This window comes from Ranitomeya imitator, chromosome 2 (assembly GCF_032444005.1).
Source record: "Ranitomeya imitator isolate aRanImi1 chromosome 2, aRanImi1.pri, whole genome shotgun sequence".
In the NCBI taxonomy this organism is placed as follows: Eukaryota; Metazoa; Chordata; class Amphibia; order Anura; family Dendrobatidae; genus Ranitomeya; species Ranitomeya imitator.
Genome location: NC_091283.1, coordinates 765,405,438 through 765,422,863, shown reverse-complemented (window position 1 = coordinate 765,422,863; position 17,426 = coordinate 765,405,438). Strand labels below are relative to the sequence as shown.

At 41.1% G+C, this 17,426-nt stretch overlaps 1 protein-coding gene across 2 annotated transcripts in view; it reads left to right on the top strand.

Moving 5' to 3' along the window:
• Positions 1 to 17,426, top strand: part of MYPN (myopalladin) — a 288,939-nt gene that overhangs the window by 252,789 nt on the left and 18,724 nt on the right. For both annotated transcript variants that reach the window (XM_069753441.1, XM_069753440.1), the window contains 6 exons: positions 3,265 to 3,288; positions 5,522 to 5,638; positions 7,439 to 7,793; positions 9,854 to 10,363; positions 12,331 to 12,469; positions 14,238 to 14,459. In XM_069753441.1, coding sequence (XP_069609542.1) covers positions 3,265 to 3,288; positions 5,522 to 5,638; positions 7,439 to 7,793; positions 9,854 to 10,363; positions 12,331 to 12,469; positions 14,238 to 14,459 — 1,367 coding nt within the window. The remainder of the gene's footprint in view (positions 1 to 3,264; positions 3,289 to 5,521; positions 5,639 to 7,438; positions 7,794 to 9,853; positions 10,364 to 12,330; positions 12,470 to 14,237; positions 14,460 to 17,426) is intronic.

Sequence of the window (17,426 nt, the reverse complement as noted above, 5' to 3'; positions counted from 1 at the left end):
ATATTTGATTTTATTCAATACAGCATCCACACATCACACATATAGCTGTCCACATGCTCACCAACATATGAATCCTAGACTGTAGAATATTAGAGGCCCGCTTGAGAATGATGGTGAAATACGGGAAAACCAATTTGGCATACCCCCTGCTTCCTTGTACAAGTTTTTGTTAGCAAAATCTAAAATCCAAAGCAATTTTTTTTGCTATTCAAAAATTAGGTGCTATCCTTCTTATTGAGATGTCCGGTTGTTGAAATTTGGAGAGGTGATCTGGCTGTACCAGAGCCTTTCTCTGCAGCCATTATGCCACTCATCCCTACCACTATGCAGCACTGGATCCTGACACCGCTTGGCCTGATTCCTTACTACCAGAGACCACCAACTGCCCTGATCAGCAGCACCCTCAGTGATCGCTGCAGCTGGTACTAGTAGTTTAGAGCTATAATCTGACCCAATCTCAGCGCTGCTGGCGTTTTAGGTCCTGACTGATGGGGATAAAATCCCTGTGCCTGAGTAGTAGGGATAAGCAGAAGGATACGCGAGAACTTAACCAATTGATTTACGAAAAAATTAAAATTATGGTTACTGTTTAACAAAAGTTAATTCAGAATCAGTTTTTACTCCTTCCTGATCTATGAAGAATTGATACGTCATATGTCGGGTCCCATTCTTTGATGCAGACTCAGAAGCTAAGCCCTCATCTTTGCCAGCAGATGTTAACCTGATAAATGCTGCTGCCAATCTGTGACAGTGGCATTTACAGTTCGTGGCTTGGAGGCTCCTCTGCTCTGACCGGCCATCGAAAGGTGCTGATGGGTTGCCATAACAGCTGGGGGGTCTCCTGAAAACCACTGTGCCTGTCATGACAATTATCCAATGAACGACAGCCCGAGGCACTGTGATTTTTTGCTATACACAGCAGTACTCTGGTATTGCTGTGTAAAGTACAAGCGATCAGACGATTGCAGGTTCAAGTCCCATAAGGGGACTACAAAATAGTGCAAAAATGAAAAAAAAAATGAAAAAATTAGATAAATATAAGGTCGACTCATCCGCTTTTTCCCCACATTAAAGGAATTTATTTTTGTAAATAAAATGCAAATGCAGCACCCCAGAGATCTGGTCGTTGCAGTATGACACTCTGCCGCTAAGGGGAGTGATGGTACGTCTGATGGCACTGAAGGAATTCTACTGACCAGGTATCACCAGAACACATTACACTTCACACTCGGGCCACTAGGGGGAGAAAAAGGCTTTATTTATTGGGCCAGTCCTCACACTGGTAAAACTAGGGGTTGGGTAGGAAGTTAGTCAGAAGCTGACTGGGTTGGATTCAGGCAACATCCCGTGGCAGGGGGTGTTGCAGGGAGAAGACACAGGGGGGTCCCTGTCGGGCGTGGGAACCTGGCAAGTACCTAGCGAATAGAGCAGAACGTTATGGAACCGCGCCTGCACTACCTTGCGGCGGTATCCTAAGAAAGAGACATGAAGCGAAGGGTATTGTGGAACAGTGAGAAACGAGATCAAGCACAAAGGAGAGCCAGTAGAAGTCGTGCCGTGAGAAAGAGGCAACATTCTACTGAGGCGTGTAGCCGGTGGCCGGAACACCGCGAAAGTAACTGACTCCATGCCTTACTTCGAACTCCGCAGGACAGTTAATTATAGGTTGGCTGTCTACCTTAAATTTCCTACGAAGACCTAGGGGGCAACGCGTGGAGAGGGGCGTCTCTGGGGTCCCGGAAGAGCTCCGAGCCTTCCCGTCATACGGCTGCGTCCTAGCCATAATATACCTGGGGGACGAGAAACTAGTAACATCTGGAACAAGAGAGAGAGAAAGAATTAGAAAGAACTAGAAAGAATGAACGAACAAGAACAGAAGTTGTGAGGACTATTCCGAATGCTCAGCAGGGTAGCACCACAATACACAGGCGCTAGTGGTAGGCACTGATTTCCACCTGCAAAGGGAACTCTGGATGTGCCCATCGGACCGGCCGGTCTCAGAAAGCCCTGTTAATCGTGCTCTGGATTGAGGATCCTGAAGTCTTCAGTAAAGAGGTAAAGAGACTGCAACCCTGTGTCCTCGTTATTGTCTGCTCTTCACACCATCGCCATCTACATCACTGGGAAGCCCTGGGGACATACTTTACCTGTGGGAAGGTATACCATCTAGCTGCCATTCCATCACCCCAGCGGACAGCAAGCAGCATCAGTCATCCTGACCGAACACCACAGGTGGCGTCACGAAACCTTGACAGACTCCTATCATCTTTTATTGGACGCCCCTTAGCAGGGTCACGGACCGGGTCCAGCCACCGTGACAATCCCAGAACTGAGACAGAAAGGACCGGTACCGAGTATCCTGTGGCCCTGTGTCTGGGGGCGATCCACAAATGTTGTATCAATACATCAGTAAAAGTCAGTTCTGTAAAAATATTACATGAATTAACCCGATCGGTAAATGCTGTAATAAGAAAAAAATTAAATGCTAGAATTAGTTTTTTTTGGCTGCTGCAACCTAAAAATAATGCAATAAGAGGAGTTCAAAGCATCATATATATCCCAAAATGGAATAGCCCCATCAACCAAAAATTGAATATGTTAAAGGGCCACTGTCACCCCCCTCCAGCCGTTATAAACGAAAAGAGCCACCTTGTGCAGCAGTAATGCTGCATTCTAACAAGGTGGCTCTTTTAGTTTTGTGTTCAGGTATTACTAAAATAAAGCGCTTTGAAACTTTGCAAAAATACCTCTCTTTGTCCACGGAGGCGGGTCCTCAATCCCCAGCTTGAACGGTACTCTGCCGTCACTCACATCTTCAGGGGCTTTCGGCGCCACCTCCTCCGCGCTGTTTTCTCTTCAAATCCGGTGCCTGCGCTGTGTAAATCTTTGTGGGGCAGGCGCAGTAAGCTCTAGCGGTCTGACGTCCCAGCCAGGCTTGGAGACTGCGCCTGTGCTGGCAGTGCGCCCACCCACCTCGGTAATCCCTGCCCCGCACTGTGTTATGCATTATGCACAGTGCAGGGCTAGGATTCCTGGGCATGCGCCCTTACATTTGAATAACATTACCAAATTTCATCTATATTTTTACTATCACAGCTACTGAATATCAATAGTCAGAACATACAAAAATATTGATATTTTATATAATCATAAATAGGCAGTTGAGTCACAGTTAGATGGGTTACAGACATTAGCATTACTGTTATGAAACAAAGGTGAAAAATCACGAGATTGAACTAAATTTTTTATGTAATTTTCTTCTAGAACCTCGATCTATGGCTGAACCTGGTAAGTGTAAAACTATGAGTATGAAGCAACAAAGCACCTTATTCAGTTATGGTTTATGGAGAAAATGTATTTAATGTCCATTGTGACCTCCCAGTTCTCCCCAACATATGAGATAGGGGAAGAGAAGGATTAGACACTGCCAGATTAGCATAGGCATCAAGTCTGGGGAAAATACTGAGCCTTAGGTACTTCTGATTGGGGAAGTCCAGATGAAATACAAAGTGGATCCTGTGAGATCTATATTTAATGGGTGGTTTAATGTGAACTAGAGAGCATTCATTTCCTTTTGGAGGAATGGTGATTCTGGCATTTAAATAGGAAAGTGTTCTCTACAGTTAGAGTGTACTAGTATTCAGACTGTAAAATACCCAACCACAAGAGATGGCAATGGCAAATATTATATCAGCATTTAATGAGAACCGGTTACCAAGATTTCCCAACATAAACTAAAGCCACCACCTTTTATGCCTCTTTTACAACAGTCTAGCAGCCTGTATATAAATCCCAACTCCTTCTGCATATCCCAAAAAATACCTTGTATAAACCTCCCATCATGGCGAGCTATGGTTCTATGGGCATTGCTGGTGTTGTGCGGCGCCTCCTGCTGATGGCAAAGCAAAGTCCTGTAATGCGCATGCGCCAGTCATATGTGCTCTTGGCTACTCCCACCACATGCCCATTACAGGACGTTGTACTGCCCTCAGCAGGGCAGTGTGAAGTGCGCCTGAGCAGGACTGAGATTGGGGCACTATGTGAATGACGTAGGATGCATCAATCACATGAGGGCAAATCAGCGATTGGGGTAGAGGAGGCGCTGAAGCAAGACCAGCGAAGTCCATCAGACCAGCTACGTCCATCGGACCGGACCATGTTGTCTAGGGGATTATAAAAGGTATTTCTGGGGGCTGGGACTTATATATAGGTTACTAGACTGTTGTAAAAATAAATGAGCGAACGTGCTCAGATATCGTGTTATACGAGCATGCTCGGGTGCTAACCGAGTGACTTCGGCGTGCTGAAATAATACGTTTGAGTCTATGTGGCTGCATGACTCGCGGCTGTTCAATGACCGCAACACATGCAAGGATTGCCTAACAAAGTCAAGCCCTGCATGTGTAGCGGCTGTCGAACAGCCGTGGGGACTCAAACATATTATTCGAGCATGCCAAATACACTCGGCTAGCAACCGAGCATGTCGAATAAGGCCTTATCCCAGCACACTCTTAACTAGAGATGGCCTTAGTTTATATTAGGAAAACCTGGTGACTGATTCCCTTTAAAAAGGGCTGGATGCTTTCCTAATGACAAATACCACTGTGGGTTATAAATAATCTAGCAATTAGTAATGAGCGAGTGTACTCATTGCTTGGGTTTTCCCACGCATGCTCGGGTGATCTCCGAGTATTTGTTAGTGCTCGGAGATTTAGTTTTCGTCTCCTCAGCTGCATGATTTACGGCTGCTGGACTGCCTGAACACATGTGGGAATTCCCTAACAAACAGGCAACCCCCACATGTACTCAGGCTGGCTAGCAGCCGTAAATCATGCAGCTGCTGCGAAGAAAACTAAATCTCTGAGCACTAACAAATACTCGGAAATCACTAGCAACAGATAATGTAGAATTGGTCAGTAAAGGATAAACTTGATGCACCTGTGTCTTTTTCAACCTATGTAACTATGCAACTATTGTTAAAATGTTTTTTTTAAAGTATACAATTCACCAATAAAGCATAAAATTAGAGGTATAAAGAGGTGTATTTGGGGATGGAAGAAATAGCTGTTGACAAATAAGCATTCAACAGAACGCTATCTAAAGTGTACCTATAGGACTAAAAAACATTACAAAATATGATATATTTGTGCTAGAACCAAAAACATAGCTATTGTGATTGCTGTCACAGTATTAATTAATTGCACTCCTTTAGAGAACCTTTTTGCTTATTCCTCGTTGTGAGATATCGGTGTAATAGAAAGTGATATTGTATTTGCAGCCCAATATATTAGCCAAAGGATAAAGCTGCTGCTGAGAGTGGCTTTCCCTCTGGACAGACCATTGATATATCAGTGATTACTTTAACATCACATTTGAACCCTAAGTTTGGTGTAAGATGAAAAAAGCTCCAGGGGTGTAAGCCAAATTTATCGATAGGGCATCATCCACCGAACAGACTATTTGCTACATATATTTAAAAAAAAAAATAAATACATTTATATATTTTTGTTTTATTCCACAGAAGAGATATGCACATTAGTTATTGCTGAAGTCTTCTCTGAAGATTCTGGCATGTTTACATGTACAGCGAGCAACAAGTATGGCACCACGTCTAGCATTGCCTATTTGACTGTGAAAGGTAAGGAACAGTAAGGTTAGATGGGTTCAGTACGGTCATGTCATTGGACCAAAAATGTAATTAAATGCAGCCATAATGGTGACAATGATAACAAACTGGAAAAAAATATACTGGGAGATTTATTTCCAGTTTGCAATATTTTCTTCTCATCACTTTTTCCATTTTAAGCTGCTCTTGCCTCCTTTTAAAAAAGTAGATTGGGGCTGAGGGCTAGGAGTTGGGGTCACCCACTGCCTAATAGATTTAATATATGTTAATGCAGCACCTGCTGTAACTTATGATGCATATCTATGGGCAAAACATTGGTCTAAAGAAATTCCTCCCAAAGTCTATGCATACCTCCTGCATAGTGAATGTCCTGTTAAATACGAATTCAGTATTAAAAAATGTTAAGCCTTATTGTAATTCTAAACACAAATTTGTTGAAAGAAATAACAGTGTGATCCTATTCAAAAAGTTTTTATTTTTTATTTTAATATTGATGGTCTATTTTTAGGGTAGGCCATCAAAACTAAATTGGTGGAGGGTCCAATTCCTTGGCCCCCACCGCCACCACAATCTTCTGATTAAATGGGCTGCAGCACTCTGCACTTCCTTTTATTATTTGCAGCTCAGTCCCGATCATTTAAAGGGAACCTGTCACGTTCCAAAACATGATTAACCTCAAGATATGGGGTTAATCTGCAGGTTAAAATATGGGGTTAATCTGCAGGTTAATAGTGTTCCAAAGCTGCCCAGCCACAGTGCTGAAACCCAGCTACCCGTAGGAAATTAACTTTATCCCCCTGGTAGCCTCTGGTTTTCAGTCATAGAGGTGCCGCTGATTCAGCTTTAGTCACCTAGCTCAGCCTTAGTCACTCCCCAGCATTGACTGACAGCCAGCTCTGCCCTGATGCACTAGTGAACTGGCTGTTAGTCAGTGCCGGGGCTTGGTTACAGCTGCTACTCACTATGTATTGAGCAGTGAAGCCAAGCTGGCTGAGCCTCTATGACTGAAAGCCCAAGATTGCCGGGATAAATACAGTTAAGGCCTCTTTCACACTTCCGTCGGTACGGGTCCGTCGCTATGAATCGGGCTGAGGCACCAACGGACGTTGTGAAAGTTTTGCACGATGTGGGCAGCGGATGCAGTTTTTCGACACATTCGCTGCCCATTCTGCAGTCCGGGGAGGACGAAGCGGAGTTTCGGACGCGCATGCGACGTCGAAAATGGCGGACACGACGCACAAAAAAAGTTACATTTAACTTTTTTTGTGACGACGGTCCGCCAAAACACGATGGATGCGACGTGTGGCAATCCGTCGTGATCTGTCGCTAATTCAAGTCTATGGGCAAAAAACGCATCCTGCGAGCACATTTGCAGGATCTGTTTTTTGCCCAAAACGACAGATTGCGACGGATTACAAAAAACGGAAGTGTGAAAGAGGCCTAATTTCCTCTCAGTAGCCGGGCTTTCATTGCAGCGGCCAAGCAGCTTTAGAACGCTGTTGACCTGCAGATTAACCTCATATCTGCAGGTTAATAGCCTTTTAAATAGGACTGTGCTTCAAAGAGCTGCAGTATCATACACATCCACCACAAAATGCAGGTTGAACTATCAGCCCCAGCTAAGAATAGGTCATCAGTTTCAAAGTCCCAGAAAACACTTTTATTGGATCTGTTAAATAAATATGATCCAACTGTAAAAGGAAATGGCTGAAAGACAGACCTACAAATAATTATTATTTCAATCTATCCCCACTCAAAATAAACTTTGTTACTTTTGTGAAAAAATAATCTTTTATTGTTTTGTTCTTCCAGGTTCAGATGAAAATCCTAAACCTCCACTAACCATAAGCACAATCAACATAGATGCCTTTAAAAGGGAACCTTTGCCCTCTACACCACCACCAGCATTAGTGGAAGCACCTCCAAAACCTAAATTAGAGGGGGTACTAGTAAACCACAATGAGCCAAGGCCAAGCTCAAAAATTGGTCTGAGAGTTCACTTCAACTTGCCTGATGATGACAAAGGAAGTGAAGCGTCCTCTGAAGAAGGTATTCTGGTGGGAAGGAGCTATTTCTCAAATAACCAGGACATGTTAAATGGTCAATCATATTCAGCATTATCTGGATCTATGAAAGAGCCTCCACCAGTATTTGCAAAGCCAAAGCTGTAAGTGGGTTCTCTTATGTATTTTCTACTATGTACAGTATGTATGATCAGTTTTAAACAGTTTTATAGGAACATTAGGCATAGGAAAGACAAGCAAAAAAATTAAAAAAATCGAAACAAAAAAGCTCATTCAGTCATCTGTTTTTTCACATGTGTTCTGTCCATCAATGTTTTTCACTGATAGAGCACAAACCCACTATAATCTATATTAATATTCACATGTCCATTTTTTTTTTAACTTATTTAGACGTGAGAGTCCTCAGTGGTTGATACCTTTTAATGGCTAACTGAAAAGATGGTAACAAATTGCAAGATTTCAAGACTACTCAGGTCTCTTCATCAGGCAAAGACTAAAGCAAAATCTGAAGAATCACATATTTATACATAACACAGCACAGAGAGAGAGAGAAGGCAATAGATAAGACAAGTGACGTGAAGCAGAATTATCATTATGTGAGAGGAATAGCCATAAATATTGGAACAGTTCATAGACAAGGAAGTCTTAAAGTTTTATGGTCCTCTGAATGGGTCTAGTTCTATGTTGTGGTCACGCCAGAAGCTCTGAAGAGCAAACTCCTTAATTGATGTAAAAAGACAACCACTGAGGACTCTCACATCTAAATAATTTTCTATCTACTGGCTAACACAGTACAAAGATATATATCTTTCCTGTATCTTTTTTTGAGAATCTTTTGTCCACAAAACAAAATCATGCAAACATGCCCATTTTTGATCCAAGTCACGGGTCAAAATCACCCATACAAGTCTTTTGGTCTGTGAAAATCAGAGCCTGTATACCATCCTTGTGCAATCTTGTCTGCTTTTAACATTGCAATGGGTGGAGAAAAGCTTTGGAATTTTTTTTTTACGTATGAGAAAATTACTGACAAATCACAAATGTTAAAAACTGACACTGATCAAATGATGATAAAAATTGGATGCGAAACACTGATGAAGATCAGTCCATTTTTCACTTTCGGTATATGAAAAAATGAAGACTTAAAAGGATTCTGTCAGTAGGATCAACCCTTCTAAGCCATCTACATTGGCATGTAGGCCAAAGGACGTTGTATGAAATGATACCCTGATATCTGCGATCTGATGTCTTATTTTAGAGAAATCCACATTTTACTAATACGTAAATGAACTGTTAGGATCTATGGGCTGTACATAGATCTCCCTGAGAATCTGCCTCCAGAGCTCATTTTAAATTGAAGTGGGCATTACCAGTGTGATATGTAATGACTGACAGTCTGCTCTCCTGTCCTACATGACTCACACTGGTAACGACCCCTTTTATTAAAATAAGTTCTGGAGCTAGATTTTCAAGGAGATCTATGTCCGGCCAATAGATCCTAACAGCTTATTTACATATTAAGCAAAACATTAATTTTTCTGGAATGAGAAATCTGATCGCAGATATCAAGGTATCATTTTCCATAACTTTCTATGGCCTGCATGCTCATATAGATGGCTTAGGAGGGTTGATCCTATTGACAGATGTCCTTTAATATTCTCCTCGACTGTGATTCCAATTGCTATTACGAGCGCACATTTGCATCAATAAATACGTCACTAATGGGCTCCTATTCTAGAAAGATATAATAAACCAGAAACAATACATATTTAAAGAATTCGGTGGAACACAAATGTTGTAAAAAAAAAAAAGGTGCAACACATACTGACATATTGTATGCCAAAAGGACACTCATTTAACAAGCGCTTGTTTAATAGGTACTTATGTATATATTTGGCATATAATCTAGGGCCATACCTGGCACATACACTGAACATAGGGTCAGAACTAGATGTGAACAGTCCCTAATATACTTTATATGACCTGATAGTAAAACTGGTGGAGAGACAACTCTTCTCAGCAGGTTTCTTGCACAGGCAGTGGTTGTCACTTCCATTTTCTTTATGCTTGGTAGAGCGAAAAGTCATATTATGTTTAACAAGTTCTGCTTCTTGATTAGATGTGTAACGATAATCACAGTATATGTATATGATGATGAGTTTGTGACACTCTTTAATAATTTGCGTATGTATTTTGTATGCAGAGATGCCATGAAACTACAACAGCTTCATAATCAAGTGATGAATGAACAGCAAGTTCAACCTTCAACCCCTAATGCCATGGCAAGAGATGTCCAGTCCAACCCAGGAAATCAGAATTCATCTCCTGCTTCCCAGCCTTACATGTTTTCTCGCCCACAACAGCTTCTGACAAGTTCCGATTCACTAAATACATACCCATTTTCAGCATTTAACACCGTTTCTCCGACAAGGCCATGGGCAGTAGGTACACAAAATACTTCCAATACTTCTGCGGTTTCATCTCCTTCAGGCTCTACTATACACCCCCAATACAATGTCAATGAATCCATGTTACCTTCAGCACCTTCGATACCGCCCAGCTGGAACCAATTCCAAGCACAAACTGTAACGCCTTCCCCTGTTTCTCCGCCTCGGATTCAGAATCCTGTTGCATTTCTGAGTTCTGTTCTTCCTTCACTACCATCCACCCCTACAGTAACAAATTCAATGGGTCTACCAAAGAGTGCCTCCTCGTAAGTATCTACATTTCTCTGTAAAGAATTCCAAACTTGAATTTAACCTGTCAAAAAGTGTGTCATTAACCTGTGGTGTGTTCAATGTGACATGTCAATGCTGAAGTTACCAGGCCGAAGCCTGAGGCTGCCAATTCTATAGGCTCCCATGACATCATTTCCAGCTTGCCTTATGTCCTTTTTCAGCCTCCTCAGAGACATCTAAATCTAAATGTGCACCCTTGTAGGCCCATTATTCCCAAAAATACAGGTAAACCATATGCATTCAAAAACTTACTTCCTTATATTTGTTATGCGCTTTTGGACCTCCTAAAAGAAATTCCCTCACTAAAGCCTGCCCTTTATGAGCCATATGAATGAGTCACTAAATATTAGTGGCTCGTACTCTGATGGACCAGTCTCATTCATACGCTCCTCATCATTGAAATTGCAACAGCAAGAAGAAAAAGTCATGGGATTATGGAAATACAGGATGGATAGATATGATAATGTTATAAAAAATATGAAATTTTTTTTTTTAAAAAGTGAAAAGAAAATTAAAAAAAATGATCGATTTATTGAGTATGAGCATCACATGCAGAAATGCCCACACTTGCATGTTTTGACTGCTATCAATTACGTTATTAATGGTTGTCTGAGGAATGTTCTGCCGCACTGAATGCACTTGGGCAAATCATCAAGATCCACTGCTGGCAGCTCCCTTTGCAATTGTCGACCAATGACATCCGAGATGTGCACCAAGATTGCCAACTTGACTTTTTATGTTTTGTGGACAGCTTATCAAAAAATCACGGACCGACAATATTTTTTATGGACATAGTGGAAAACCATAATAAATCATTACAATTTTAAGTGATCCATGTCTACAGCCCATAATTCTGATTGAAGACATCACCTGAATTCACTTTAAACTCTAAAACAATGATAATTACAGTATAATTCAGCTTTAAAAAAATCATGTATGCCTTAAATTTCTTTTTAAGGACAGGGCAAAAAGTGTCCTGTTTTTACAGACTGTCCTGGAATGTCTGGACGATTGGCCACCCAGATGTCCTAATTGTGAGACAAGTTTTAAGATGCTGCAGGCAATGGTGCCATACATTTATTTCTGTGTTTGAAAAGTGAAGCTATAAATCTTGGTTAAAGAATGGAAAGTAAATTAGTCAGGACTAATTTGTCGGGGCGTTGATTCCCCCAAACTAGTCTTTCCTCAGATCTTGCATTTACTCCCAGTGCACGTGATGCACAGTCATCACACAGGCGATACCACCATCATGGCACTGCACCTCTCGTCCCTGGGTGCAATGTTCTTTTTTTCCTGATTCTACACACTAAAACCGTGTGTACACTCTTCTGCTTCATTGGTGCACTGTGGTTCACCATGAAGACATTTGAGTTGAGATACTGCTTCTTTGCATCCAGCCTTAGAGACATAGGATAAATGACAATAATGCCTCCTCAGCATGCAGACTGTGCATAATCCTGGCTTCATTACACATGACGAGGAAGGTAGAGCGTTGCTGTCATGCGTTGGACCAGTCTGGGGCAATCACCTGTCCCTACCAGGCTAATCCTGGATAATTTACTTATCACAAGCTCAGTTTGAAAACCTGATATTTATAACATTTATAGGACTTTTTTATATTCTACAAATAGTAGTATATCATGGTATGGTGATGGTTTAGGAGGAACTAGGGTGCTATTAGGTTCTCTCCAAGCCTTTATTTTATACATTCCTTTTTTCTTCTGGTTTTGGTCTGTGTGAACCTGGCCCATAGCTCCTTCACGCGGATGAAGTCTAAATCAGGTCTTTCTGTGTTACAACAGATAACTGATTACCAACAATGAGTAAAGTACAGCCTGTTATATAATTGTCATCATGTTATCTAATCTGATTCCATAGCTCTGTTTATACCCTCAGGTTTCACAGTTACCACATATTGTAATGTACATTATTTTTCTTCCAGACCATTTGCTGGCTCCCCAAAGAAAAATTCAGTGCGATTCAGCACACAGGATGCAATACAAGAAAGCAAGAATCAAGTTGTACGGGAATTAGAAAAGAAGCTGTCATTGAGAGAGGATATACCTGTACCAAAGCAGCAGGTTTGTATCATATAGATATACAACATTTACACGGTGATTCTAAAATGAAGGCGCTAAATTGTATCCTCGGCATTTATAATAATGAGAGAACATAACGGAAATGTATTAACTTGAAAACAGGAAAGATATATATCTTGGTACCGTGTTAGCCAGTAGATAGAAAAATATTTAGAATTGAGAGTCCTCAGTGGTTGATACCTTTTAATAATGGCTAACTGAAATGATGGTAACAAATTGCAAGCTTTCAAGACTACACAGGTCTCTTCACCAGGCAAAGACTAAAAGAAATTCTGAAGAATCACATCAGAATTTCTGTTAGTCTATGCCTGATGAAGAGACCTGTGTAGTCTCGAAAGCTTGCAACTTGTTACCATCTTTTCAGTTAGCCATTAAAAGGTATCAACCACTGAGGACTCTCAATTCTAAATATTTTTTTTTTAACTTGAAAAGACACACTAACTATCCAAGATTTATCTGTACACTACAAATGTACAAAGTGATTTCTATTAGTGACATGGCAGATGTCTCGGCGGTAGCCAAGTTCTGTCCGAGCGTGTTTCAGCATGTCCTCGTATTTGGACTCTACTGTTTCAGTGATGCATTGTCTCAGGTGCTTCAGATAATGCTGCCGGGGGAAAGAAATACACTGGTCCTTGATGAGGCTGCAAGGTGTTGGATCTTAGAAGCCTGTGACAAGTGTGTCACGCCAACCTGGAGTTCTGGAGTAGAAGATCGCTGTGTATTGTGAATCGCAGATCTTCCATTTTGCCTCTGTGTTTGGATCACATATTAAATGAATTTGAGTTCCTTTGGCGTTGAAGAGGTTGACAACGCTTTCTATGCTGGTCAGAAAGTTGCAGCTCCATTTCAGCTGCTTCTAATCTGGTCCTCCTTAACTGTTCCTATAAAACCTGGCCAGACCCTCTCTGTCTTGCAAGTGAAAGCTGTGCTTCCTTGCTCTTAGGAGACACTGTGCTGAAAAGGAATTCATTGTTGTTATTAGAGATTTGTCTTCCTGTGCTGTGTGCTTAAGCTATGTGATTTGGACAGAAGTTGTTGTGGAGGTGTTCTATTGTACGTGTGTGTTTACCTCCTGGTCCATGTTTCACATTTAGTTAATTCCTCCCTGTCCCTATCCTCCTATCCTATTGTTGATTGGTTCTATTGTAATATAGAGGGTTTCTTTTATCCCTCTTTTGTCTTGTGTGTCTTGTTCACATTACATTTCTTTCCCAGGCTCCATGGGGTGGGGGAGGATACAGACCAGAGATTAACAGGAGCATAGTGAGGTCGGAGACTCAGACCTCTCTACCATCAAGAGTACCCCTGGGACAGGGATAGTTAGGGCCCCAGTTCCAGGGACAGTTTGAGGCACTCCTCCCCTACCTAAGACCGTCACAGCGTAAAAAGGCCAGCGCAACATTGGTGAATCAACCTGAGACAAGACATCTCTGTAGCATGATATGCTGGCACAGGTTTGGACAGAGCTGGGCTACCACCAAGACATTTTACATTTCAGCAATTGAAATCACTTAAAATGTTTAGTGTATTGATTGGATAGATAGTGTGTATTTTTATGTTAAATTTATATTATGCTCTATCGGTTATGAATACCGAGGCTATAATTTTGCACTATTCTTCTTGAATCACCCTATACAACATTAATATTCAGATTTAGAAAGGTACTGATGCCTGAAACAAATGTAATATTAGTGACAGTTTTTATCTGTATTGTCACGATTGTGGATTAACGTTATTATACTTGCAGGAATACAAGATATCTAGTTTTGAGCAAAGGTTGATGAATGAGATAGAGTTTCGCTTGGAGCGTACACCTGTTGATGAATCCGATGATGAAGTTCAGCATGACGAGATCCCCACAGGAAGGTGCATTGCGCCAATATTTGATCGCAGACTCAAACATTTCCGCATCGTAGAAGGAACATCAGTTACATTTACGTGTAAAGTTGTTGGAATACCTATACCTAAGGTTTGTCATTTATCAATGATGTCTCTAAAAAGATTTATCAACTGTGACTGATGAAGGTTCGGATATAGGTCCGAAACGTTTCTGTTATTTTGTGGACACCATTAAATCACCTGTATTACGTTAAGTTGAGGGCCAAGTTTTTGCTATATAGACAGATAGAGGGAGACACCGAAATATTGTGCTGAGCTTTCTAACAAGTGTTTTACGTCACATCAGAGCTTGATTCACATCCAGACCGCTCGGCACTGCTTTATAATGGTCTACATTTTGCTTCTGCTTGACTCTGTGTACTATGGAAGGAAAGTATAGAAATCCCTCTCTGTGTGCTAAAAAAGAATAAAGAGCAGGAATCTCTCTGTATGTAATATGTATAGGAGAGATCACAGCAGCTAGTTTCCTCCCACCGGCTCATAGTGAATAGAGCCTGCAGTGGGAAAAACTTGAAAAAACAGAAAATATTGAAGCGAAATAGGAAAGGGGTTGCGGGGGATTTAATACATCCACAGGCTGTCCTTATATGTCTCTTTAATTTTTCGCTACTTATCAGTGAAGGTTTGTACTTTTTATTGAGGATATAACACCCTGTGCTCCTTGATTAGGATACCCTGGTACGGTAATTACCTAATGTTTCAGATAAAATAATCAAATACAATTTCCCTTACTGATGTTCTCATTCAGGTCTATGATAATCACACCCACATCAATTATTGTGAATATTCAATGTTAAATTGACAAGCACATAAAATAGTACTTATCAATCTCTTAAAATACACGTCTGAAGCACCTTAATTACAGGCATCCTGCATAGACATGTTTCCTCCATCTTTTTCCAGTGTTGGATCATCAGGACACATCCTATGACCAAGTGTTGGATAGCAAATATACAGTGCCTTGCAAAAGTATTCGGCCCCCTTGAACTTTTCAACCTTTTCCCACATATCATGCTTCAAACATAAAGACACCAAATTAAATTTTTTGGTGAAGAATCAACAACAAGTGGAACACAATTGTGAAGTTGAACAAAATTTATTGATTATTAAAAAATGTTGTGGAAATTCAAAAACTGAAAAGTGGGGCGTGCAATATTATTCAGCCCCTTTACTTTCAGTGCAGCAAACTCACTCTAGAAGTTCATTGTGGATCTCTGAATGATCCAATGTTGTCCTAAATGCCTAATGATGATAAATATAATCCACCTGTGTGTCATCAAGTCTCCGTATAAATGCACCTGCTCTGTGATAGTCTCAGGGTTCTGTTTGAAGCACAGAGAGCATCATCAAGACCAAGGAACACAACAGGAAGGTCCGTGATACTGTTGTGGAGAAGTTTAAAGCTGGATTTGGATGCAAAATTATTTCCAAAACTTTAAACATCCCAAGGAGCACTGTGCAAGCGATCATATTCAAATGGAAGGAGTATCATCTCACTGCAAATCTACCAAGACCTGGCCGTCCCTCTAAACTTTCATCTCAAACAAGGAGAAGATTGATCAGAGATGCAGCCAAGAGGCCCATGATCACTCTGGATGAATTGCAGAGATCTACAGCTGAGATGGGACAGTCTGTCCATAGAACAACAATCAGTCGCACACTGCACAAATCTTGCCTTTATGGAAGAGTGGCAAGAAGAAAGCCATTTCTCAAAGATATCCATAAAAGTGTTGTTTAAAGTTTGCAACAAGCCACCTGGAAGACACACCAAACATGTGGAAGAAGGCGCTCTGGTCAGATGAAACCAAAATCGAACTTTTTGGCAACAATGCCAAACGATATGTTTGGTGTAAAAGCAACACAGCTCATCACCCTGAACACACCATCCCCACTGTCAAACATGGTGGTGGCAGCATCATGGTTTGGGCCTGCTTTTCTTCAGCAGGGACAGGGAAGATGGTTAAAATTGATGGGACGATGGATGGAGCCAAATACAGGACCATTCTTGAAGGAAACCTGTTGGAGTCTGCAAAAGACCTGAGACTGGGACGGAGATTTGTCTTCCAACAAGACAATTATCCCAAACATAAAGCAAAATCTACAATGGAATGGTTCACAAATAAACGTATCCAGGTGTTAGTATGGCCAAGACAAAGTCCAGACCTCAATCCAATTGAAAATCTGTGGAAAGAGCAGAAAACTGCTGTTCACAAACGATCTCCATCAAACCTCACTGAGCTCGAGCTGTTTGCCAAGGAAGAATGGGCAAGAATTTCAGTCTCTCGATGTACAAAACTGATAGAGACATACCCCAAGCGACTTGCAGCTGTAATCACAGCAAAATGTGGCGCAACAAAGTATTAAGTTAAAGGGACCGAATAATATTGCACGCCCCACTTTTCAGTTTTTGAATTTCCACAAAAATTTAAAAAATAACCAATAAATTTCATTCAACTTCACAATTGTGTTCCACTTGTTGTTGATTCTTTACTAAAAATTTACATTTGGTATCATTATTTTTGAAGCATGATATGTGGGAAAAGGTTGAAAAGTTCCAGGGGCCGAACACTTTCACAAGGCACTGTAGTTCCAGCAATTCCTGTGTCTAAGGCCACATTCACACGTTCAGTATTTGGTCAGTATTTTACATCAGTATTTGTAAGCCAAAACCAGGAGTGGGTGATAAATACAGAAGTGGTGCATATGTTTCTATTATACTATTCCTCTGGTTGTCCCACTCCTGTTTTTGGCTTACATATACTGATATAGGATACTGACCAAATACTGAACATGTGAACACTGTCGTACTGTGACATCATAGATGCGTGGCAACCCTAGACCAGAAACTAAAATCAATTCAGACCCCAGATCAGCCCCTGCCATCAATATAGAACCCAAACCAGATCATTTAGACATCAGATTAGATCCCTACATTTCAATAAGAGCACCAAAAAAGACTGTGAAAATTAATTTAGACCCCAGAACAGGCTTTTAAATAGTTTCAGAAACTTGACCAGACCACTAAACATAACCCAAA